This window comes from Panthera uncia (genome assembly GCF_023721935.1).
Source record: "Panthera uncia isolate 11264 chromosome B2 unlocalized genomic scaffold, Puncia_PCG_1.0 HiC_scaffold_24, whole genome shotgun sequence".
Classification (NCBI taxonomy): Eukaryota; Metazoa; Chordata; class Mammalia; order Carnivora; family Felidae; genus Panthera; species Panthera uncia.
Genome location: NW_026057580.1, coordinates 35293422 through 35318437, shown reverse-complemented (window position 1 = coordinate 35318437; position 25016 = coordinate 35293422). Strand labels below are relative to the sequence as shown.

General features: G+C 34.0%; 1 protein-coding gene across 1 annotated transcript in view; it reads right to left on the bottom strand.

The window, feature by feature from the left end:
* RIMS1 (regulating synaptic membrane exocytosis 1) overlaps window positions 1–25016 on the bottom strand; it is a 487006-nt gene that overhangs the window by 128805 nt on the left and 333185 nt on the right. The window contains exons 16-20 of the mRNA XM_049652868.1: window positions 24033–24158; window positions 22422–22484; window positions 18741–18818; window positions 17762–17851; window positions 8959–9042 (exon numbers count right to left, since the gene is read on the bottom strand). Coding sequence (XP_049508825.1) covers window positions 8959–9042; window positions 17762–17851; window positions 18741–18818; window positions 22422–22484; window positions 24033–24158 — 441 coding nt within the window. The remainder of the gene's footprint in view (window positions 1–8958; window positions 9043–17761; window positions 17852–18740; window positions 18819–22421; window positions 22485–24032; window positions 24159–25016) is intronic.

Genomic DNA, 25016 nt, shown 5'->3' with positions numbered 1-25016 from the left:
GTTAAAGAAATACAAAATATATGATGAATAGAGCTACAATAATATCATACAATGATAAAAGCAACAGGCATGAAAATGACAATTATCTTCTTTAAATGGTTTTGTCAGTCAATGCTTTTTAAAATAAAAACAAATGATAATAAATAAAAATAAAAATCAGAGTTGGTGCTGGGTGGAAGACACAAGTTGCCCAACAGGAGACACAAGAAGCTCCATTAGTCCAGACAGGGTTGTTTGCAGTAAGGACTTAGTATGGGCCCCTGCTGAGCAACTTTGCCTCTCCTAATGAGTAAATAAACCCAGTGGGGAAATGTAGTGATGACAGATGTGATGACAGCAATGGTTTAGGTGCTGAAAGACCACAAAGGGATGATGTGCCCTCTATTTTACAAGTTGAAACATGGTGCTACAAAGATTTTTTTGTTATTCTTCTCTTGCAAAATATGAACTGAAAAAAATACTATAGTGAAATATGCTTCACATCACTTTAAATCAAATATTAAAATTATTTCCAAAGTGATCATAACTATGCTTTTGTGACCACGTAGCATCTTAAAAAGCTAATCACATATCACAAACCAAATAAAGTTCCCAGTTTACTTTATGTTCCAGAAGTAAATATATGTACACTGAACATTTACAACTTGAAATGCATTTTCCCAAAGAAATGTTTATAGAGAGCGTACCTCCCTAAGCAGCAGTTTACATATGCCTATTTGACCTAAAATGTATCTAGCCTACTATATATTTGAAATAAATATAAAATATTGTGGTCAAGAAACTTATTTTAAAAAATTCCAGAGAAACCATAAAAAGTAATTTGCACTTTAATCTTGATAATTATGTATTTTTATCACAATAGTTGAGTCCTTAAACTTATGCTTATTTTTCTTTCCTATTTCTTCCAACAACAAAGAGAAAACTGCCATTACTTATTAATGCCAGATAATCTGAGTGTATCCTATATGTCAAGCCCTGCTCTGAAGCCCACTAGAAACACACGTCAAAGTAAAAAGTCCACCTTCATGGTGTGTATAGACTTCTGGGGCTGTTCATCTCTCCCCATCTCTTTCTCTATTGCCAAAAACTGGGTTCACTGTGTTGTCCTTCCAATTCAGGGTTTCGGCTGTGTGTTCTTCAGCCTTCTGTTACTGTGACATCTCACTTCTGAGAGATGAAGAAAGGGTTTAAGCAGAGGGGGGAACCATTTCTCACTTACCACTTTCCTTTACTATTTGGAAAAGAGGATATATTGAAGGACAGCTCTATGCCAGGCACTGAGGGAGGCACTGACTTATTTAACCCTCACGACTTTCCTTTCAGAAAGTGTCATCTTCATTTCAAAGATGAGGAAATAGACTCAGGACAAGGCTACTCAGCCAGTAAGTAGTAGAGCTAGGATCAGAATGTAAGTATGTCTGGCCCCTAACCTGTTCTGTCATATACTGTCCAGCAAAGAGAAGGGAGGAAGTAGATTCTGATTATGCCCTTGGGGTACACTCTTGCTCCAGAAGGGAAGAAAGCACGAAATAGGGTACAGGCCTAGGAAAGCACTAAGAGATGATCTCTGATGTGAAAGGCATATCTCCGATATTCTTATTTACTTTGTTGATCCTGTGATCAGGAGAGGTTGATAGTAGTGTGTAGAAGACTAGAGAAGTATGTGGCATGTGCCCAAAATCAATGTGAGATGGTTGTTGGGAAGGAAAGCTTGTTCCTAAGGCAAAGGGAAGGGAGGCATATATATAGCAGGAGCTACTGCAGGCCCAGTAGATATCTGAGCTCAAAATAAAAAGAAATATACCATTATGGGAAATTTATGCATTGTTCTAAGAATGCTCAGGGACTGGGAGGACAAGTGTTCCTTTTCTCATATTCAGCAGAAAGCAGAATGAGAGTACAGAGTTTTAGGCCAATTCATGAAACTCATTGCCATAAAGGTTTTCATTCCTTCACTCATTTATTCATTCAACAAATATTTGCTGGACATGTGTATATGCCAGACACTGCTAGTTGTCTGTGAACACATGCCTGTGAACACACACATATACACAGAAGATTTCTGCCTTCAAGTAATTGACATGTTATCTGTAGGAGACAAGCAATAAGCAACAACAACAAAAAGCCCACAAATAAATTACATGGCATATGAGAAGGTGACAAATGCTAACAACAACAAAAAGTCCACTGGGGCAAGCAGGATCAGAAATGTGTGTGAGGGAGGGGCTTGGGGGCAGATGCAGATGGCCATTTTAAGTAAGGTGATCAGGGAAGGAGTCCTTGAATTGGTAACCTAAGATCAGGAAGGAGTTAGACCTGTTATGTATCTAAGGAAAATGTATCCCAGGAAAATGAAACAGCAAGTACAGGGGCCCTAAGGCAAGTTTGTGCCTGGTATGTCCAAGCAAAGTAAGGAGACCAGAAAGAAAATTGTTGGAGAGGGAAGAGTCAGATGGCCAAGTTTGGCCATGAGGGGGGTGGTGGTGAGGGACGTGTAGAATCTGGTAGACTTTTGTACAAACTTTTACCCCTGCACAACAAAAGGGTTATAGCATCTTTCAGAACTTGTCTGCTTTTGTTTCTATCCCTACTAATTTCTATTAATCTTTCTGGACCCCACTGAGATTTTACTTCTGTAAAACTTTCAAGTCTTCCTCTTCTGATCCCTATAATATATCTGTATTCTAGACTGATTATCACAGCAATCCAAAATGATGGTGGTGATGACAACAATGATGATGATACCAATGACATCTAACATTTACTAAGAGTTTGCTGTATGCTGGCATGACTGCTTTACCGGAATTAACTCATCTGATCTCACAATCTAGTGAGGTAGGTACTACTCTTTTATCCTTTTTAAAAATAAAAAGATTGAGGCTTAGAGAGATTAAATAATTTTCTCTAACGCACAAAGTCATTAAATGTGAAAACACGAGGTCAAATGAGACTCCACAATCTCAAAAGCAGTGATCACATTGCGTCTGTGACATAAATGACTCTGGAACACAGTAGTTAAAAGCATGGACACTGGACTCGTACTGTCTGGGTTAAACTGTCTGTTTCTGTCTAGCTGGGTAATTTTAGTCAAGTTACTTAACCAATTTGTGCCTCAGTTTTTTGTTCTTACCTGTGAAGTGGAAATAATACTACCACATCGCAAGTATGCTAACTCTAAATATTTCAACATTACTATTTTTTATTATAGCCTTTGTTTGCAACATTACATAAAACAAGGATTTGTAGTAGTTTTAGCATTACTTAGAACTAGCTAGTGGTAAGTGCTATAAAAGTATTATTTAAACTGATAGTTACATATATTTGTTTCATGAAGGTGAAGAATTTTATTTATCTATAATAGTGCCAAACTCAGTCACTGTTCCGTAACTGGGTGACAAAAATTCATGCAGAGGTTCATACATCTAATTTTTTATATTTTTAACTCACTTGTCAAGAATGACCTTTTTTTTTCTCTCTCTAAATGCTATAGAAACTTGCTTTTATTGAAGATTCATCCTAAGATTTCTACAAAGGACAGGTTTTTATCATTCTTTTAACCATTTAAAAGGATCTTCAAATTGAGTTACCATACACATTAATTGTAGTAATTCAGTATAAAGGAAGAATAGAGAAGAAAGTAGAAAATTCCAATGTCTTTTCCACTCCAAATCCCAAGTTACAACTATGAATACATTGCATATTTTAAACACAGCTTTTCTTAGAATAGAATCTTGCGACATGTGAAATGGGAAAGATAAGAACAATTCACGTACAGTTATGTACTATACTACTGAAACTGCTGATCATATAATCATAAATGGATCATAGTGAAATGAACCACATTCTACCTTACATTACTCTAAGTTCCTCGCAATCAGGAACGGTATCCATCTGAGTTATCACTGTAACGTCAACACCTAGCACATAGTAGCTGCTCATAGGTATTGAATGAATGGTTAAAAAAGTAATAATTTGAGTTTTACTCTGTAACTTGAGAGTCTAAAAAAGTAATTAGGGTTACAAAATTCATTTTATATAAAATCAAATAAATTTAGAAATAAAACTTTTCATGTTTTCTGGGCTTCAGTAAAATACAAAATACCATAAAAATGCCATTTGGTTACTGCCTTATGCATAATGAACTGTCAGTCATTATTATTGGCCCAATATATGCATACAATGATACAACAAGGCAGCATAGACACAAGTGTAGTCTTCAAGGGACACTAGAATTCAGCTAGTCCACCTACAACTACCTAAATTTACAGATGAGGAAATAGAGTCCCATAAGGTTTAAGTGACTAATCCAAGATAACAGAGGCTTTAGTAAGTTGGTGAGGACACCATCATGAGCTCATGTCCTCAGGTTCTCTGCCCATTCTGCCATCCAGTGGCTTGCATGATTTAATGTTTACTGGAGGGACCCCTGGAGAGAAGTGAACAAAAAAGTTACAGTGCTTCTATGATGTCTTAATTATTTTGGGTTTTAACAAGTTTTGTTCTATTAAAAGTTTTTATCATTATTTTACTGTTCACAAAGAATGTTTCTTTGGTTTACACATGCAAGAATCAGAACTATTGAGCTTTCTCTTCACTTCAAAACTTAATACTTGTATGGTTTTGATCCTATAATTCTTAGTTCACAGGGCACAAGTGGAATTCTTTAAAAGTTATCAAACTAAATCCAAATGTAAGGTATGACAATTATTTTATTATTAGAGCAAGAATAACGATCTGAAAAGGATCCAATGTTCCATATCCAGTGTTCTATATCCAATGTTCCTAATTAATCTAATTTCTTGAAGTTCCATTTTTATTATTCTATTAATTTAAATGTGAAGATTCATAAAATGTACTAATGAAGAGAGGTAATGGTTAAAATCTATTTCTGTGCTATTTTCCTTTCCTCTTCAGTAACTAAACTCAATTAGAGCAATTTCCCAAAGACATTGGTAAATACAGCTTTTCTGAAGATATTACAATTCTATTAAAGTCTAATGTTAATAAAAAAAGTAATACTATTAAAGGTATTTTATAATAAAATGAAAATACAGTATGTTCTGTTTGGGAGAAAATGTAACAAAAATCTACCACATAATGTTTTAATTTAATTAGAATTAACACGGATATCATGAGTAAATATCTGTATATTTGCTGGCCAACGATCTACATGGCTTAATGTGGAAGGCAAATCCATCCCGTGACTCAAGATGTGACTCATCTTGTGTCTTCATAAGTTTAGGAAGAAAGTATTGTATGTGAATAGAATCTACTTAAATAAGAAATGTTCACACACAGTGAAGATAGCTGCATGCAGTTAAGATGCATGTACATTTTTTAAGTATTGATAGTTATATATATGACTATAGCCATTAAACGGACTTAAGTATTTTGGTGAATGAGTATATTTCACTCATTCAAATAAAGAACATCTTTGAAAAGCACAGATAACAAAAGATGTTATGAAACAAATAAAAATGGTAAGTAATGTACTGAATTTATGAATGGTTCTACATTAACTCTGTATCACTGTGGTAACTGCCCTGAATTTCGGAAGTAAAAAAAAACAGATGATCTCTTCATTCCAGAAGATTCTCTTAATGAAGAGAGAAGATTCATTCAGTTTGAATCAAAAGAAACCATGTGACACTTTTGGTCAAAGATTCCAACAGGCAAGTAGCTGCTACTAAGTGACAGGTGTGGGAAACTATACAAATAAGATTATTTGCAAAAGAAAAAGAACTTTAGCAACTTAGGAATTAATCTTAAACACAGCGGGATGCTTTACTTGTTCCAATAATTTACTTCTTTCCAATAATTTAAAGTCCTGGAAAATAGGGTCATTTCATCAAATATTTTTAGTATTTATTTAAGTCACACACCTTAAAAAAAATCCTTAAAGATACCATGTATAATGATGCAAAAATATATTTAATCACATATTGGAATTGGTGACTTCAAATTAATAAAGGGTTAAAATACATGTCAAAATGTACCAAAAGGATGTATTGCATTTTCCTGAAAAAGCATTTATACCAAGAATAGTTTAAAGTAGAATTAGTCAATAATAATTATGATTATTTATACTAGTCTTTCACATTTAAGAATTATTGATTCAGCTGTGAGCACTAAACTCAGAACCTTGATGCTTCAGGGGTTTATTAGAACGCATTTGTTTCTAACTTGTAACGCAAAAAAAATTTGATTAGTTTGAAGCCATAAATAGATGCAAATTTTATTAAGATTCATAAACAGAATTATGTATACACAGATTGATAAAAGTTACTTTTTACATATTAAAATGATGCCATTTACTAAGAGGTATTTTGTTATTGGAGTGATTATTTCTTAAATGTGAACATTTTTAGTAATAAAACTGCAAGGAAATTTTCCCTACAATTTTATAGTCAGAACCATTCCTGGGGTTCCAAATCTATGTATTTTCTTTTTATCATTGTTTTAAATATTCTACAACTTCTAGGAAATTTTTCCAGATCTAGACAAACCTACTTCCATGTTAATTACAAATAAATCTATGATATAGCCTGAGATGACATCAAGACTGTTTGAAACTGAAATTAAATTGTGGAGAAAGGATACATTAAAAATTGTGTGTGTGCGTGAATGTGCATACATGCATGTATGTGTACATTTATGCTGTAAGAAATAAAGGGGCAGCTAAATGCTTTCCAACTTACTAGGGAGCTGTCTTAAGCAAAATTTTTTGTATTACTGCTATAATCAAGTAGGACCCTGATACAGGACGTCCAAAGGCTGATTATATAAACTGTGACTGATTTTAGAATACTCTGTTAGTTACCAGTGACCTGGGGCAAAAGTCACCTGATGTCCAAAACATTATGGGCATTCATCATCTCCAGATTTGATGTTCTATTAACTTCATTTGGAAATTGGTAGAAACTTCTGAATAAATAAATAAATCTGATAAGAGGTAAGATGCAAGAGTTAAGTTTGCCAAATGACTGACATGGTTACCTATGAATTTAGCATCTGTTGATTTCGGTATTTCTCTATGGGCACATATTCCTATATTTTAATAAAAGTTTATTGTAAATAACTTTCTGTTCCCTATAGTAACAAGTAATAGTATCTAGCTATTTAAAAAGTATTTCTGTTGGTTGAACATGGATCTTATTTACAAATCATCATAATAAAAAAATGTGTATTCAGAATTACATATTAGTAAAGGTTCCCATAGTAATCTTACCTAAAATGACCATTTCCATTCCTAAAACTACCCGTAAAGTTATATATACAATCTATTAAATCAAGTAACATAATTAATTCATATGTCATTAAGTGACATCTAATTTTCAACTAATTTTCATCTCATGTATATAAGAACTGAAACTATTGTTTGGATATCCATTTTGCTTAATCTATGTCCTGATAAACTTACATTTATATTCATTATAAAGACCATTATATTTAATTGTCCTATACTCAGTACATATGATGAAATCCACTGATTGATTTGTTTGGAATAAATTCAAAGGCTTTCCAGAATTGTGTCTTATAAAAAGAAATTCTAAGTTGCTTGAATGGCCAGAACTTTGCTTTTCTTATACATGCTGTGACGCTAGCCATAAGAATAGTGTGCACAGCAGGGCACAATAAATATCTGTTCAATGAATGAGTAGCAATGGATGTAACCTTTGATTTAATTTATATGATTATTTTGTATCTTTTTTGAGACTACTTTAAATTTATAATAATTTTTAGATTGGATATTTTACTAATTTGTCTACTCTCAGAAATTCTATCCTAGAAACCAGATAAGTAGCAGAAGGAATTAGTTTTAAATTTCAAATACTTTACGTCATATTAAAAGGTAAATTTCTTAAAGATTAAAAGATGATAAAATATTCTTAAAGTCTTTATAAACTACTAGTTTGTGGTCCTTTCCAACATTTGTAAGATGACTTAATTTTTTCTGGGTGACAGGGCTTAGTTTTCTTTCCATTTGAAACCCTGAAGATATTTTGACTATTTACAGATATTGAAAAAAAATTACATCACTCTTAAGTAAGACTGCAATTACTCTGCTATCACCACACATATTGGAAACAAATAAACAAAAGGAACCTCCTGTATATGCTTGCATGACTAGCTGTTCTGTTTTTGAGCTACCAAACATACTTATCTATTTAATATATATTACCAATGTGTTGACTGAATTTCTACCTAAACTAGAAGAAACATATCCTAAATATCCAATAACCTTCTGTGACCAGTCAGAAAAAGATACCTAAAGATAAGGACTATATATGACAAACACCATAAAACAGGAGAACTGGGTTAACTACAACCGAGAAAGGTAACAAAGCATTTCTGACATATCAGCATGAAGTAGATTCAAAGCACTGATGCTATTTTTAAAAACCTACCTTGTAGACTGGCTCTAGCCCTTGGCAGTATTTGGTTTAAAAACACAATATTCATACGATTTATAAGAACCCATTATTCTACTTTCAATCAGATGTTTTTAATGTACCTCCAAACCTAAAATTATTATTAACAAATTTATGTAGTAAAAAAACAACTGAGATTAAACCACCAACCGATATAACAAAGAAAAGTCTGTCACAGATTTTAATAAATTTTAAAGCACCTGAAAATTTTTATTTATTCATGAATGTTTAAACAAAAACAATTATTTAAGTGTGTTTCTAGAAAATCAAAACACTGAAACAAATGCCCATTTAAAACAGAACTCTTCTGCTAGATCTGGCTTAGTTTGTCTAAACTATAGCATTTGCATGCCACTCTCATTTCAGGAAACACTCTGAGGTGTGTTATTAGAGGTGGATATGCAAAATATGTGGTTCTGGCTCCTGAAAGGAAGCATATCACAACCCACATTTCTTGGTCATCCTTCACTTGGTGGCCTAGAAGCCTGTTGAAGCCACTTGTCTGTGAGGAGGAGTTGGCTAGTACCTGTCATTCTCCGGAGATGCATGCTGGATTTGAATCCTGGGGCTAGGAGGTCGTCTCCTATCTAGGGAGGGGGACCATTTACCCCTGTTTGCCCAATGAACAAGACAGGAAAAAAACAGGACATTTAGTAACTTCTAACATAAAAGACTATATGGAACAACAGGACTGGAAAAGCACCGCAAAAAGGCAAAGGGTAGCTTCTTTGCTCCACAATTTACTCTTGATTTTGATAAGCCTTGGAAAGATAAATTATAATGTTGTAAGGAAATAAATCTTGTTACCCTATAAGTGAACAGAGAAACAATTTACTTGGGAAGATGTTTGAAATCGATTATGTGTAATTGTTTTCTTTTAAACCGTGCTTGTGTGTGTATACATATCTGCACACACACATATATATAACTTTAAGTGAAAAAGATGCACCCTTAAGAATTTGGCTTATGTTTGAATAAAATAGGTTTAATAAGCTACCAATACTTAGTTGATACCAGGTGTTGAAATTACTGGATAAAGTGGCAAAGATGAGGTGTGTGAATTTAATACAAAGGAGAAACACAGTTTAGGTGAAAGAAAGAAAAATGCTCTTCAGTGTGGAAACAATGACATTAAGAAATAATTCATAGGAATGCTAACCAGTGAAATCTTAACAAATTTTCTTGGGGGAAACCGTAGCACTAATTACTGAAATTTAAAAATTGTGAGTAAAAAACACTGAGGGATAAAAGTGGGAAATATTACTTGTAAAAAATTTCTGCAAATCTTTATTTGCAAAAGTATCTCCCAATAGATTAAACAGTGGTTTTTTTATTTCTGTATTTACAATAATATTTTTTGTGAATAACAGTTAAATGAAAGTCTGAATCTTGGTTTATTCTTTGTTAAACTATTTTGAGATTCTGTCTGTGTATAACCACAAATTACAAACACCTAGTTGAAAACTGAAAAGAGGCAATAAGGGACAGAGCAGGCCAGATTTGGAAATTTTTACATATTAGATATGAGCATTTTAAACAGGATAATTTCTGTTAACACTGGCTTCCTTTTATTCAACAAGGGATAACTGAATGATCTTTAAGGACTCATCTAGATATAAGATTTTATAATTATTCAAAGTAGACTGGTCCTGTTGGTTGTTTGGTTTTTTTTAATCTGTATTTTTTGCCTTTTCACTTGGCTTATTGGATTTAGTTGATAATCTAGACAAAAACAGCAAAGGGCTGTCAACATGTGACCAGGATATCTGAGACCAGCAGATACTCGATTCTGAAAGCCCTTTGGAAGCCTGCTTCATCAATCAGCCTTAGATAAACTTGTCATGATTCAAGCAGGGCTTTGAGGAAGGTGTGAGGCAAATAAAGATATTCAATAGCAGAATTTAGGCAGAGAAGAAAATTGTGTGACATGTACTCTTAAATGTGTTACATGTTTGTGAAATTAAAAATACTTTGCATTAATTTGAAATTATTTAATAATTTTAGATTATTGAGATAGTTGGTCAACCCAGTCCAAAAGCTTTAAAATATATTTCACTTTACTGGCTTCTGTTCTGAAGAACAATAACGAAAAAATATTTCTAAAATAATTGAAATCACAACCACCCTGTCTTCTACATGAAGCTGGATTCAGTCATGTTAAAACTTGAGGTGCTGAAAGTTTTACAGGATTTGGAAACACAAAAACATGGCTAATGTGTTTTTCTGTAAAGTGATAAGTAATGTTAACTTGACAGGATCATGAGTAACCCTGCTTCTTGAGGCAAAATTCCAGTCCTTGTGTTTATTTAAACAAAAAAGTAAAGAAAAATGCTGTAATTATGAAACATGCAGTGAAAAGCTATGAAGGAGAAAGGTGTACATTTGGAAACAAGCAATTGTGAATGCAAGCTATGAAAAGGTAATTCTTGACAAAATATTTAGCATAATACATGGATTATCTGTACATTCAAAGTCCTTCTGAATATGCTGATATATGGTACCAATATAATAAAATCCATTTGCTTTCCCACCATATATTTAATACGGGAGCAAGACCAACTTATGCTCAATTTTTGTCCAAAGACTAGATATTAGGTAAGTTTTAACAGAACCCATATTTGTGAGTTTCAGATATACTAGGATATTTTACATGCTTTTAAATTGTGTGCAACTTCTTTCTCTCCTATTACAAAGAATAAAAGGTCAAAATTTGAATCTTTATCCCCTTGTTATTTTGCTAAAACACAGGGTTCAACTTCCATTTTCATCTTGGAAGGTAGCACGGTGCAGCTGTTAATCATGAAGCTCCTTTTCTTGATTTCTCTTTCCAAACTAGCTTGCCTATAAGTTACACTGGTTAGTTACAGCATTTGCACTTTAACATCAGGTATCCTAAATTCATTAATTCAGGAATGTCTATATGTTGGAGCTCATCCCTTTCACTGTGATCACAGTAGAAGAAAGGTCACTCTGATGGTTAAGGGATGGAATTAACAGGCTGTGAGCTCCTTGCATAAGGAATTGTAGTGTTTTTTGGTTGAGTTTTGACAGTTATATAAACTATGCATTGCACTGAATGAGTAGCTTATATTTGCAAATATCCAAGTAGATAGTAAGTTAATACAGGTAAGAAATAGTGAGAACCTTAAGTAACAGATTACCAGTGGTGAGGGGACCTGCTGATAAGATATAAAGGAATTAGAATTGACAGGTCTCGATATGCAAATAAATGGTTCTTTCATCATGTCTTTTTCCCCCAGCAATAATACACTATAAAACAAATACGCATGTGTTTAAATGTGCAACTAATATTTATGCTTTCGTATGTACACATCCTTCAATGGTGCATCTCTCTTGGCAGAACATGGAAAAGCAGCTTAATTATCTGAAAGAGAAATTATATGGAAATGTAAACCATTCACTCCATAAATAGCAAAAGAAATATCTGTGAGTTGGGGTGCCTGGGTGGCCCAGTCGGTTAGGTGTCTGACTTAGGCTCAGGTTATGATCTCGCAGTTCATGAGTTCAAGCTCTGCACTGGGCTCTGTGCTGACAGCTCAGAGCCTGGAGTCTGCTTCGGATTCTGTGTCTCCCTCTCTCTCTGCCCCTTCCCCACTCACTCTCTGTCTCTCTCTCTCTCTCAACAATAAACATTAAAATTTTTTTTTTTAATCTGTGAATTACTGTAATATTAGAACCTAAATCTGAACAAATGAGACAACTGATTATATAGTATTTTTATATTCTAATCCCACTATTTATTTTAGTCCTTTGAAAAATGTGTGATGGGGTATACCTGGTGGGCTCAGTCGGAAGAGCATGTGACTCTTCCTGTCAGGATTGTGTGTTTGAGCCCCACATTGGGTGTAGAGATTGCTTAAAAAGAAAATATTTAAAACAAGGGCTGATGGCTATTAAGGAGGGCACTTCTGATGAACACTGCGTGTTATATGTAAATGAGGAATCACTTAATTCTACTCCTGAAATTAATGTTACATTATATGTTACCTAACTGGAATTTATAAATAAAAACTTGAAACAAAAATACATAAAAAGAAAAAAAAACCCTCATTTTTCCCAATATTGTTTTAAAGTAAAATTAATATATGTACTTATACTGTTATTTTTTTAAATTTTAATTCAATTCCAGTTTATTTATTTTAATTCAAATTACAGTTGTTAAGTTTTAGGTAGGTACCTCCTTTCCCTTATTCCTCATGTTTTCCATGTAGAGGGAAATTTATTCAAGCAAGCTCCTGGTCTCTTTCTACCCTTCGCCTCAGGCTACCCCAAGAAAGGAGGACTGGCTTATAAGATCAGTGACTATGTTAAAGGACCAGGCACAGGTAACTTAGTCCTTTCTGGATGACTCCTTCCAAATCAAGCTACCTACAAATGGTAAATGCTACAGGACATAAACCTACAAAGCAGCTGTTAAGATGTGAGGCCTGGGCCTGAACCTGTCCTGAGGTTCTGTGAATCTGGCTGATTCTAGGGTGAGTTAGTTATTAAGCTTATAGACCTAAAGTCACAGTTTCTAAACTTGTTCACTGTATTTATGGTGATAATTAGATCTCCCTTCTTCTAGTTCTTGGGTCTAGCTCACAATTAGACCCAAATTTGGGAGCAGAAAATAGGGTGTATTTTTTAAGTTCCCCAGATCTCCAAATCGAGCATTTACTAAGTAAAAAATAATAATGCTATCACAAGAGATGGCAAGGACAAATAAGATATGATTCCTGTCCTCCAGGTATACAATATAGCAAAAGAAATAAATACCCTATTAAGTAAAATATAACGTGTTTTAATAGAAATATGTAGTATCATGTGGGCCCAGAAAGTAAATAATTCTGACAAAAAAGAAGGGGGGGTAGTATAAATGGGTTTTATAAAAGCTATGGTTATTAGACCTAAATTTTTGAAGAATGAGTAAAAATTTTAAGCAGACAACAAAGGAAAAATGGCATTTTAATTTTAATGGATAGAAAACTTAGACAAGAAGGAATAAATACTACTAATAAAGCTCATGAAAAAATCAATTGGGCAAGAGTGACAAGGGAAGGGCTAGAATATAATTCAATATAATCAAGGTAAGGGACCTGTTTGGGAGATTCTGAAAAGAGAATTGATAGGATTTACTGATTCACTGAATGTGAAGGAGCAGGAAAACTGTTTCCAGCTAATGTGCTTTATTATATGTCAAAGCCATCCTAATAAGAGGAAAATTTAGAAAGAGAAAGTATTTTGCTATAAAAGGATGTAAGGGGAGCAGTACCTGAGTGACTTAGTTGGTTAAGCATCCGACTCTTGGTTTGAGTTCAGGTGGGCTCTGTGCTGAAAGTACAGAGCCTGCTTGCAATTCTCCCTCCCTCCCTCCCTCTCTCTCTCTCTCTCGCTCTCTCGCTCTCTGCCCCTCTCCCACTTGTGCTCTGTTTCTCTCAAAATAAATAAGTAAATAAACTTAAATTAAAAAAAAAGAAAGGATGTAAGAGGAGATAATGAATTTAAATTAGACATTTTGATGTACACAAATAGCAACTTTTAAAAATTTAGACCTAGCACTCAAGGGAAAGTTCTGGCCTGGTCAATTACAGTAGAGTGTTGTCTTCATAGGTATTAATTAGAATGGAAGTTTTTGATAGAAGTATAATTTCAGGGACAAAACAAAAATGAAGATGGAGCCAGGAGAACACCTATCCATGTGGGGTGAGATAGGAAGAGAAGCCTGCAAGAAGAGGCTGGGTCATAACCAAGGCCTAAGAAAGAAAATCTGTAGAAGGTACTAAATACAAGAGAGGTTGAAGTGACTGGGTGGTTAATGCAAAATGTTGCAAGACACTGTTGGACAATTAGGGAGCCACTGTAGTTCATAGAGGAATTTCAGCATAGTGGTAGAGCCACGGTAAGGGGTAGAAGTCAGACTGCAGATTTACTAGGAGGTTAAAAAATGGAGGCAGTAAGTATAGACTACCATTTCATGAGCCTTCAGTAAGGCTGTGATTTCTGTGAACAGTCAAGGAAGAAGACAAAACATCCCAGGAAAGCAACTGTTCTCCAGTAGCTCTAACAATAAATGCTTCTGAACATTTCAGTAATAATTTGTTTTAAAATCTGGGAAAGAAAAGGTTAATGGCAGGCCTATAACTTACTCGTTCCCAAACAGGGATCAAGGGGAATGAATGACCTCAACAGACCCCGAATAAAGATGAAGGAAAAGTGAAACAACCTTAACTAAACTTCCTTGTAAATATTCAATGGTATTTGCTAATGAAAAGATAAAGGAGAGTCCTCTATTAGACATCTTTAGTAGGAAATAATTAGTCTTTCTAGACCTTTTATTGCAAATAAACCCAAATTTTCTTAAGCATGACTAGAATGAGCAACGGGGTAATCCATAATTATTTTTGTTATTAGTGTAATCAACAGAATATATAATGAAGACACTCAAAAACTGAAATGGCTACCTTTGCAAACAGTGCTTCTACATGCATTATTCAGCCTGGGCCAAACCATCCTAATGAAGGAGACAAAATGGACTCCTTCAAGAAAAGAATAGGTCACTAGTGCCTGGTGCTCCTTTATCTTTGAATCATTAGTGAACTCTGGTGTTGGACACTGAGTCTGCTTTGACAGTTTCATTCTTTGCACTGACACAATACTTCATTTGTTTGAAAAGTGAGTGAAAATTCTTCAGAAAAGGGCACTGAGTTGGTATAACAACATACAAACATTCATCAAAATGGTTTAGAATCAGCAAGTTGGTTAGTTCACGAGGCTGTGGGCTGTGGAAATATGTTACTATCTTAAGTATATGAAATTATGTTTAAAATTTTTCTTTAACATTTTATCTACTATGTATAAATTAGGTATTAACATAAGAAGCTCTCTGCTCAATCAGAGAAATTAATAACCTGGAAAGCCCTCTAAACCTCTCCATTCCTACTCTCTGCACATCCTGTCTAGGGACTTTAGCTACAGTGGAGAACAAAGTCACCACTGTTGATACTATGATGTTCTGCCTCAAAGCTGCTTATAGGCGTGTGCACAAAAGGGCATCTGAAGTCCCTATCCTCCAAACCAGTAAGAATCTACAGCTTCTGTAATTTTCTTGATGAAACCTATCTCATTTATTTTCTTCTTGGCAATAAAGTTGACCACAATAAATTAAAGATCAATGAGAATACCAATTCCTGCCTGTCTCATTTTTTAATGGAAAATTTCTTTGTATTAAATATATAGTGAATATATGGGGCGCCTGGGTGGCTTGGTCGGTTAAGCATCTGACTTCGGCTCAGGTCATGACCTCACGGTCCGTGAGTTCAAGCCCCGCGTCAGGCTCTGTGCTGACAGCTCAGAGCCTGAAGCCTGTTTCAGATTCTGTGTCTCCCTCTCTCTCTGCCCCTCCCCTGTTCATGCTCTGTCTCTGTCTGTCTCAAAAATAAATAAACATTAAAAAAAAATATATATATATAGTGAATATAGATTTCAATCATACTTTTCTTCTATCAAAAGTAAGTACATTCACTTAGACCTTAGACTATTGTGACCGGTACAATAACTTGGCCAGAATATTTGTCTACAAGCTGATCTATTTTAAGGGTATTATCTGAGAGGTTACATATACCAACACATGGATTTGTGAACCCTATGGCTTTAGTGTAACAAGGGAACATATGCTAGATAGGCTTCAGCATAAGGATAAACCTGTGGTATCCAATACAGTAGCCACAACCCACCAGTGTCTACTAAGCACTATGAAAACAGACATGCAAAATATCTACACTTTTTAATAGACTATATGTCATAATGATATGTCAGATATCATTGTCAGATATATACTGGGTTAAAGTATTACATTTAATTTCATCTTTTTAATATGGTAACCAGAAAATTAAAAATTATAAATGTGGCTTGTGTTATACTTCTATTAGCTAGCACCTATATAAAGATACTAAAAATGTTACGGTGTTGTTGTAGTCAGAGTATTCTACTGACTTGAACAATTCTGTCTTGTTTTAATACCAAACAGAACATATAAGGAAATAAAAAATAAGTAAAAAATATAAAAAGATTTTTCTGGCTACTCTTGTATTTACTTTTTTCTTGGGGAGAGGAATAATATATAACAAAAGAGGAAAAATAGAACAATTTCAGCTGTGATTTTAGAAGAGCCTATAGCCATTTCAACTAAAATTTCTACTACAAATATAAAAAATATACAACATACATAAGTTAGATTCTACGTTTTCTATTACAAAATAGAAAAATACAAAAGAATTAAAAACAAAAAGTAAACTTCTCAGTAGAATGTTATGACAACAGTAAAAAAAGGGTGTGTATATCTGTACCGATTATTCAAGTCCAGAAATAAACAGCTCATAAACAAATAAACAGATTTAGTCTAGAAAGATTGCTAAAGAAAAGCTTTAAGCAGCCTCTAAAGAAGAGAAGTGGGTTACACATTAGCATCACTAAACATTTTTTCTTCAGGGTTTGTAAAGAGGGAGTAAACAAATCTCCAGTGACTGACTTCTAACTGAAAAGAAAAAACAATTACATCCAAGACTATCAATGATAACCAAGTTTACTGAGATAGAAAGTTCCACTACAATGGAAAAATTAGCTGCTCAAAATTAGGAGACATTGTAATACAAAAACATTGAATACATTCGAACTAAAATCAGAATTATTTATTAATCAATTAAAAGTGTTAAGCAAAACTGTGCGTGTATGTATAATGTGCATTTATTTTGTAAGGCATCATAAGATCTAAGATAGACATAACATTTTTTGTTGTCAAAATGTAACTTACTGCAAAATGTGATCTATATCAAAGAGTAGGTTGACTAAACAGCGAATATAAATTCACATGGGAAGTTTTCTACCTAAATGAAATTCTTACTTTAAGTTTGGGAACTGCTGAAACCTACAAATACTATTTATCATCGGAACTAATAGGAAAGTGATCCTCCCCTTCAGATAACTCACTGAACCTTATCACATTATCAGCATACTGAAGGCTCCCTGAGTAGTGTGTAAATAAAACCACTGAACAGGAACAGAAGGGAAAAAGCAGCAGCCAGAAGCAGTTACAAATTACATCACACCATTTGCAACAACATTCATGGAAATATGTGTATGTGTGCCCTCGGGCTGACCCACATACACATATCTCTAGGTAGACGTGTATCATAAGGGGAGGGGGGAATGGAGACAGCAAAGTGAACATGAATGAATAAACCTGTGAGACTCACATGAAACAAAACAAAGTGATTAAAAAAAACCACTAGTACAAATGACAGGGAATTAAGAAAGTCTTTATTTTATACCTTTCTCGTTCTGGTGAATGCAAACTAGTATCTGGTCTCAAGCAGTTGGTACTAGCACTCCTAGCCCTGTCAAGGGAGGGCTGCAGTTCACTAGTGCCAGTGCATTGCATCCAGTGGTAGAAGAGAAAGACAAAGAAAACAAAGAAAGGAAGACCATGTTAGAGAGTAAAGCATAAAATAATGTCCCCTTTACATAAAATGTAGAATCACTGTGATTCAGTTCATAAGGGTGTGAGAGAGCTGACAGGATGGCAGTGCAAAATTTTGTTTAGAAAATGAAACTAAACAAAGATTATGCTTGATTTGGGTTGCATAATTTTTTTAAAAGGGTCTCAGACTGAAAAAAAAAATGAGACTAAGATCACACCTTCTTATGAAAAAACTGGGATACAAAAAGCACTAAAACAAAATGCCTAAAACTTCATTACCAAGAACAGATGCCACACCAAAACAAAATGAAGGACATCAGAGAAGAAAAAATTTACAACTCAACTATTTTGGGTCACAACACTAGACAAGGGAAGTGGAAGGCATGACTTCCAAATGTTCTTACCTAACCAATATTTCATCAGTAAATCTCAATACTCTTGTGTTAAAGCATTCATGATGAAGGGGAAAGTCCTGTCTAGTCACTGACTTGGTTTTGGTATGTGCAGGCAGAATTGAGCTTCACAAATCAAAATTATCCAAAAATAAAATAATATAAAATTAATTATCATAATTAAAATCAACAAACAAAATAACATAAATGACAACTAGAATTCTGATATTTGAGTAATTAGATTTCATTTAGAGAGATAATCTAGAATAAGTTTTATAATTAATTAAAGTTATTTTTAGATATCATTTAATGTTTCTCTGCATATAATTACTCTCAAGAAGAAATGGTAGTGCTTTATTAGAATTTAAATTTGTTATTTTTAGTAGGCAAGGGATTCAGGATTAGTTTACAACTGGGACTCACTGTCATGACTCTTACCTGTAAATATTCCAGTGAGAACCGTTCTCTAATAAAGGCATCTTAGGCGGTAATGTTTTATAGTGCCTAACAAAATATCTGGAACGTGGCCACACAAACACGCAGAAAACAGAAAAATATACAGGAAGCAAATTTTACTAAGACACACAAAAAATAGGAGGCCTATAAAGCTAAAATCAAAGACGCATCTTTTTTTTCCCCCAGAATAACCACAATAATTATTTGAAGGTAGAAGAATCATTAAAATATGGAATCATAGACATTGTTTTCATAATTAAGAGAAAGACTCAAAATTATAATTGCCTTAATTTGAAAAATATCTGCTAACAAACTTCTATGAGTTAATCAATATTTAAATGTACTCTTTAATCCTTGATTTAATTTTATGCCTGCTTCTATGGAAGTAAACAACTCATACCTAAACGTACTAACCAAATAATTTATGTAATTTGGGAATTAAAATATGACTGAGAGAGTTAACATTCTAGTAATTACGCTGACCAGCATGGCAGGGAGAAAGCTGATCACTGCATCAGACTGCAGTAAGAGAAGGCACCACCAACACATCAAGTGGCTGCAATGGAGGAAATCCTTCCCATTTATCGGCTTCTGAATTCAAATCCAACCACAGGTAAAATTTATTACTGGAAATTAAATGGGATGGGCAATAGATGCAAACGGGAATATGGATTTTGATTTCACAGAAAATGGCAGCAAAAAGCCCAAGTTTATCTGAGTTCTTTTAAGAACTATGAGGGATTCTGGATGGTCTGTACTACACCAAGCACAAACTAGGTCCAGTCAATTAATTTTTTGATGATTTAATAATGTTTCTACAAGTTTAATTGCTGTTATGAAAGTCCCTTGTCTATTTTGGCCTACATTAAAATACAATAAATAGGGAAGGGAATAAACATTTGCTAAGGACATACTAAACATTTAAACACCCCACTGGTTTACTCATATTTATACTAATGGCCAAATGAAAGGAAATCTCTTAAAGCTTCAGTTTAAAAATATATTAGAGTACCATATTTGAATACTAATTGAGGACAAATTTTACTGAAACTAAGGATTTTGCCTGCTTCACAGACAATAGTCTTATTTTCAACTCTTAACCTTCGCAAAATATCTCTAATACCAGTTGCTATATTACTTTTTAAAGCAATTGGTTCAAAAGTGATTATTCAGGAACACTCTAACAAGGATTAGCAAAGAATGTGAAACAGAATGGAAAATAGCATAATATTTATTTATAGTATGAAGTTCTAAATTCCCACCTTGGCTTTACCACTTAATGACGGACAGCTATTGAATTTTCTGTACAACATTACTTTCTTGGGTTGTGTTTTTATGAAAAAATGGTTTAATGGTTAAATAAGTAAATAAATACTTATTATTATAAATATTAAATTATAATAATTATAAGTTATAAACATAATAACTGGATATTATGTATTAATTATAAAAATAAATAGGCAGAAAATGAATTAAACAACATAAGACAGATTTCTTTAGTATATGACTTTAACATACTGTGCATATTAAATCAGTAGGGAGGGACTGTAATTTTCAATGTTTCCAATATCTGTTTGACTCACAAACTCTTTTATTGGCACAGCACCAACTCCTCAGAATCTAATTTTGGAAAAACTAGATTTTCCAAGTTTGGTGGAAAATGTCAATAGACCTGATTTTGAATCCTTGCTCTGTTACTTATAAAATTAAACTTTTTCAGGATCTTTCCTCATCTGTAAAATTAGGATAATAACATTCATATAATATAATTACTGCCAGGGAATTGAGATAAAGTATATTAATGACAATACTATGCTTGGTGGCCAATGAACTTTATTTTCATTGTTTGCTAGAAAGTAGCAAATTCTTAAATTTTATCCTTCAAATTCCAAAGTAAATATGACATTATGTATTTTGAAGATTGTACAAAATAATGAAATTACCAGTATTTCATACTTTTTATATCCTCGTATTTCACCTTTAGAAGTAGATAACATGGGAAAGAAAAAAAAATATATTTAGCTGTTCTGTTTAGACTATTGGTCTAAATTTATTTTGTTTTGTTTTTGTTTTATTGTTTTTACAGTTATAGTCAAATCAACAGAGCTATGAGAAAAAAAGAAAACATTGTTCCTATAACAAACTATTTGTCAGAAAGAACAAGTAATAGTAAGCCTGGGCGGTTGAGCATTATAAAGAATTTGAGAAAATATTTACAACATTTCTCATTTTATATTTTTTCCCTAGTTCACAATCATAACTACTATTTCCTCATTTTTTTCCCCCATGGTGCTACAAGCAAACATGAAAGTAGTTATGAGTAGGCTAATTTTATATATATATAAAGTTGAAATAATTCTTATTAGCATGATCATGTTTGCAATACTGAGCAGAACCATATGTTCCATCTAGACAAAATAAATCCTGCATTTGACTAAGTATTGCATGCAGGTGCTCCAGGTCTAGCTCTTTCCTTCGCCTTGCTACTGTCTTTCTGTTGGCCAAATATATGAAAGAGTCTGTGTGTTGGTTTGTTTCACTGACTTTCTATTTCCTTACTTTCTATTAACTCCAAATTGACAATAAATATTTACAGACTGCATTCTATGAATAATCTGTAAGAGATTTTATGCATTAACTTATTTATTCTGGATGTGAAATCTAAGATGTAATGAGATGACAATAAAGTATCAGGTTCTTAGCTCCAGTTTACAGGAGAATATTCCATCCCCTTTTCTTCTCATCTTTAAAGAAGCATCATATTGTTTGTTACATGCTTTTAGGAGGAAGTCTGTATTGTAACCCTTCTGGACTGGTGGGGGGGGATGGAGGGAGGGAAGGTTTAGAAGTCAAAGGTCAAAGATTCTCATTCTTTATCAAGAAGGAAGCTGATGTTCAGTCGGCAAAAAGTGACTGCTGAAGATTTTATTAAAAGCAAACAATATCTGGGGCACCTGGGTGGCTCAGTCGGTTAAGCATCCAACTTCGGCCCAGGTCATGATCTCACGGTTTGGTTAGTGAGTTTGGGCCGTCAGGCTCTGTGCTGACAGCTCAGAGCCTGCAGCCTACTTCAGATTCTGTATCTTCCCCTCTCTCTCTGCCCTTCCCCTACTTATGCTCACACACGTGCTGTCTCTCTCTCTCTCTCCCCCTCTCTTTCTCCAAAATAAAGAAACATTTAAAGAAAAATAAACAAAAGCAAACAGAATATCAACCATACTAGATTCCAAAAGGAAATTTTAAAAAGGCTAGAACAAACTTATAATCACGAAAACAATAACACTGCCATGCACAGATAAGACCTCTTGTGACTAGACAGGTGTGTGTGTGTTGTTGGGGAGGTTGGGGTGGGGGGGCTGCTCCCTGGTGAGCATTTAGAATTGTAATTGCAAAATTGGCTCCTCAGTTTTAGGAATGTGTAAAACAGTTCCAAAGAGGCTCATGAATCAGTCTCTGGATCCTGAATATACAAACAGGAAAGCAGTCTGCCTGGATTAGAATTGAAATATATTTGGAACCTTTCCACAACCTCCAATAAAACAAAACAAATTTTGAATTAATTTAACATATTTGTCATCATACCATTAAGGGAGAGAAGAAAGAATAGTAGAATGGAAAGAGAGTCATCACACACAGTTACCATTACCAAATCCCTGTATTTACCTGGTAGTATGGAGGCATTCTGCACTTCGTCCTCGTTTTGCTCTGGGCAGCATAAGAAGCTCACTGCACAGACAGGATGGGTGGTGAATGGAACAGATAAATCATGAGGCATTAAATGACATGGGTTATGCCAATGGTATGCCGATGAAAACATGAAAAGGGAAGAAACCAGATTGTCTGCACTAGCATATTTGCTTGAGAGGTTTAAACAAAAAGAAACATGACAGTATTTTAAAAAATTTAAACAATAAAGTACAAACATTATGGTCAAAGTCCTAGCTGTTGCTGATTTGCTATTATATCTCCAAGTGACTTTACAAAATACTAAAACAAAACTAAACTAAACCCTCCCCAAATAAGACATAGAAATCTATTTCCAATTCCAGATACTTGGATATTTTAAAGACCTTTGAAAGGCCTATACACCTGGCATTTCTCATGCTAATTGGAACCCTAAGCATGATAGTCCTCTTGGTTTCTACAGCCACTAAAAACACAATATCACAGATTAGTTTTTTTTTTTTAACCAATCATGAATATACTCAATTAGAATTGTTTTATTTTAAGATTGTACTTTTTCTACACTCAAATTAGTCTCACCTTATTAAATGCCTTGGTCAAGAAGTCCTTTTTTCCAACCTCACCTAACATCATAGTGGCCCCAATGAATATTGACAAAGTGACCCTCACTCAACTCAACTCAGGCTGAGCAGTGTGGAATCCTATTCCTCAGAGTAGTTCTTGTCTCAGTACCCAATATGACTACACTGTTGAAGGTCATGGCATCACTTCCCATGGTAGGATGACAATAAATGGTTAAGAAGCTCTACTGAGTTCTATGTCCTTGACTACACAGGAAAAAGTCAATCATTAAGCACCACTGTATCATTTCCCTACTCCTTCCTGAAAGTTTCTCTACTTTAAAAAGCCAGAAGAGGATATTCAACAAGGTGGGTATCCTAAAACCTTAATTCAGATCCTGAGCTTGTGGTCTAGCATATTATACAGTTATGTGGTTAGTTTGAGAAGTCTATGGGCATGTAGAACAATAGAGTCGTAATGTAGATTTTTAGTAACTGTGTCCAGGAAGTACTTGTTCACATGAAAAAATCCATCTCAATTATTTTGTTTTTTATAGAAATACATTTATGAAAATTAAGTATATAAAAATATTATTACTGAAGTCCTCACAGAAACTCTGCAACATTAACTTTCAGATGACCTGTATCCAAAATTGTTTAATAACATAAAAAACATATTTTTATAATTACATAAATAACATCCCAAAGACTGCATTCCACAAAATATAAAACATTGAAAATTGCTTAGGTAGGCTTCCTTATAGAAGTCAGAACAAGCTACACATTTTAACCTGGCTAAACATAAATTTTGATCTGTAAAAAATGCACACATTATGACAATATAATGTTAGCCAAATACTTCTTAAAGTTGCATTTCTATTGGGATACCCTGAAGAGTTGTTCCTTGAGAGTTAAATTTTGAGTGATTAAATACTTTTACTTTCTAATGTACTATGCCAAGATATTTACCATAAGTTAAAACAGAACAAACAAAAAGTTATAGTGTTGAGATCATAATTTGAACAAATACCTGTCTTGTTCTGATAAATACTGACTATCCACATCTCTGGATCTGTGATCAACTGGACTTCGGGAGGCATCATGGTGTCTAGTTGGAGAACGTGACCTTCTTGTTGGATGAATTTCATCTAAACTCCTAAAATGATTACAAAAATTCATATGCATCAAAGTGTATCATCTTCCCAAATCAGGCCGACAGACTAATGGGGAAGATTTGACAGTAACTGGCAGATAACTGGCATGGCTTAAACAGTGTTGGCATCATAACCAAATACATATTTTACCAATGAGCTAACGGTATTTATTCTCTGAGTGCTCTGCCTGAGCTACATTTCTTCAACCCTCTTTTCACCTCTGTCAAAAAAGGACCACAATTTTCATCTGCATATTTAATTAAAATTTAAGAAGTATGTTTCAATAGAAGATAAAATACGGCACTACATTATTTATGCTTTATATACTTTTCTAAGCATTTAAAGTGCTTCAAAGAGACAATTCTAAATTTCTTAAAAATACATTCTCCCTAGGGGCACCTGGGTGGCTTGGTCAGTTAAGCGTCCGACTTCGGCTCAGGTCATGATCTCACGGTCCGTGAGTTCGAGCCCTGCGTCGGGCTCTGTGCTGACAGCTCAGAGCCTGGAGCCTGTTTCCGATTCTGTGTCTCCCTCTCTCTCTGCCCCTCCCCTGTTCATGCTCTGTCTCTCTCTGTCTCAAAAATAAATAAACGTTAAAAAAAAATTAAAAAAAAAAAAAATAAAATAAATACATTCTCCCTCTTAACCTCTTCCTCTTTGCCATTTCTCTCTACAGGTTATTCACTATGGTACAATTTTTCCTAACAGGAGAGAAAACTAGCAAACAATACAAGATAATTATTCAAAAACTGTGCTTGGGACATAAACTTTTTCGACTCCCTGGAAAAAAAATTTCTTGAGATTCAAGAACAGAATGTAAGATAGGTTGGGTAATGAATAAAAAGACATTTTGCCTACAA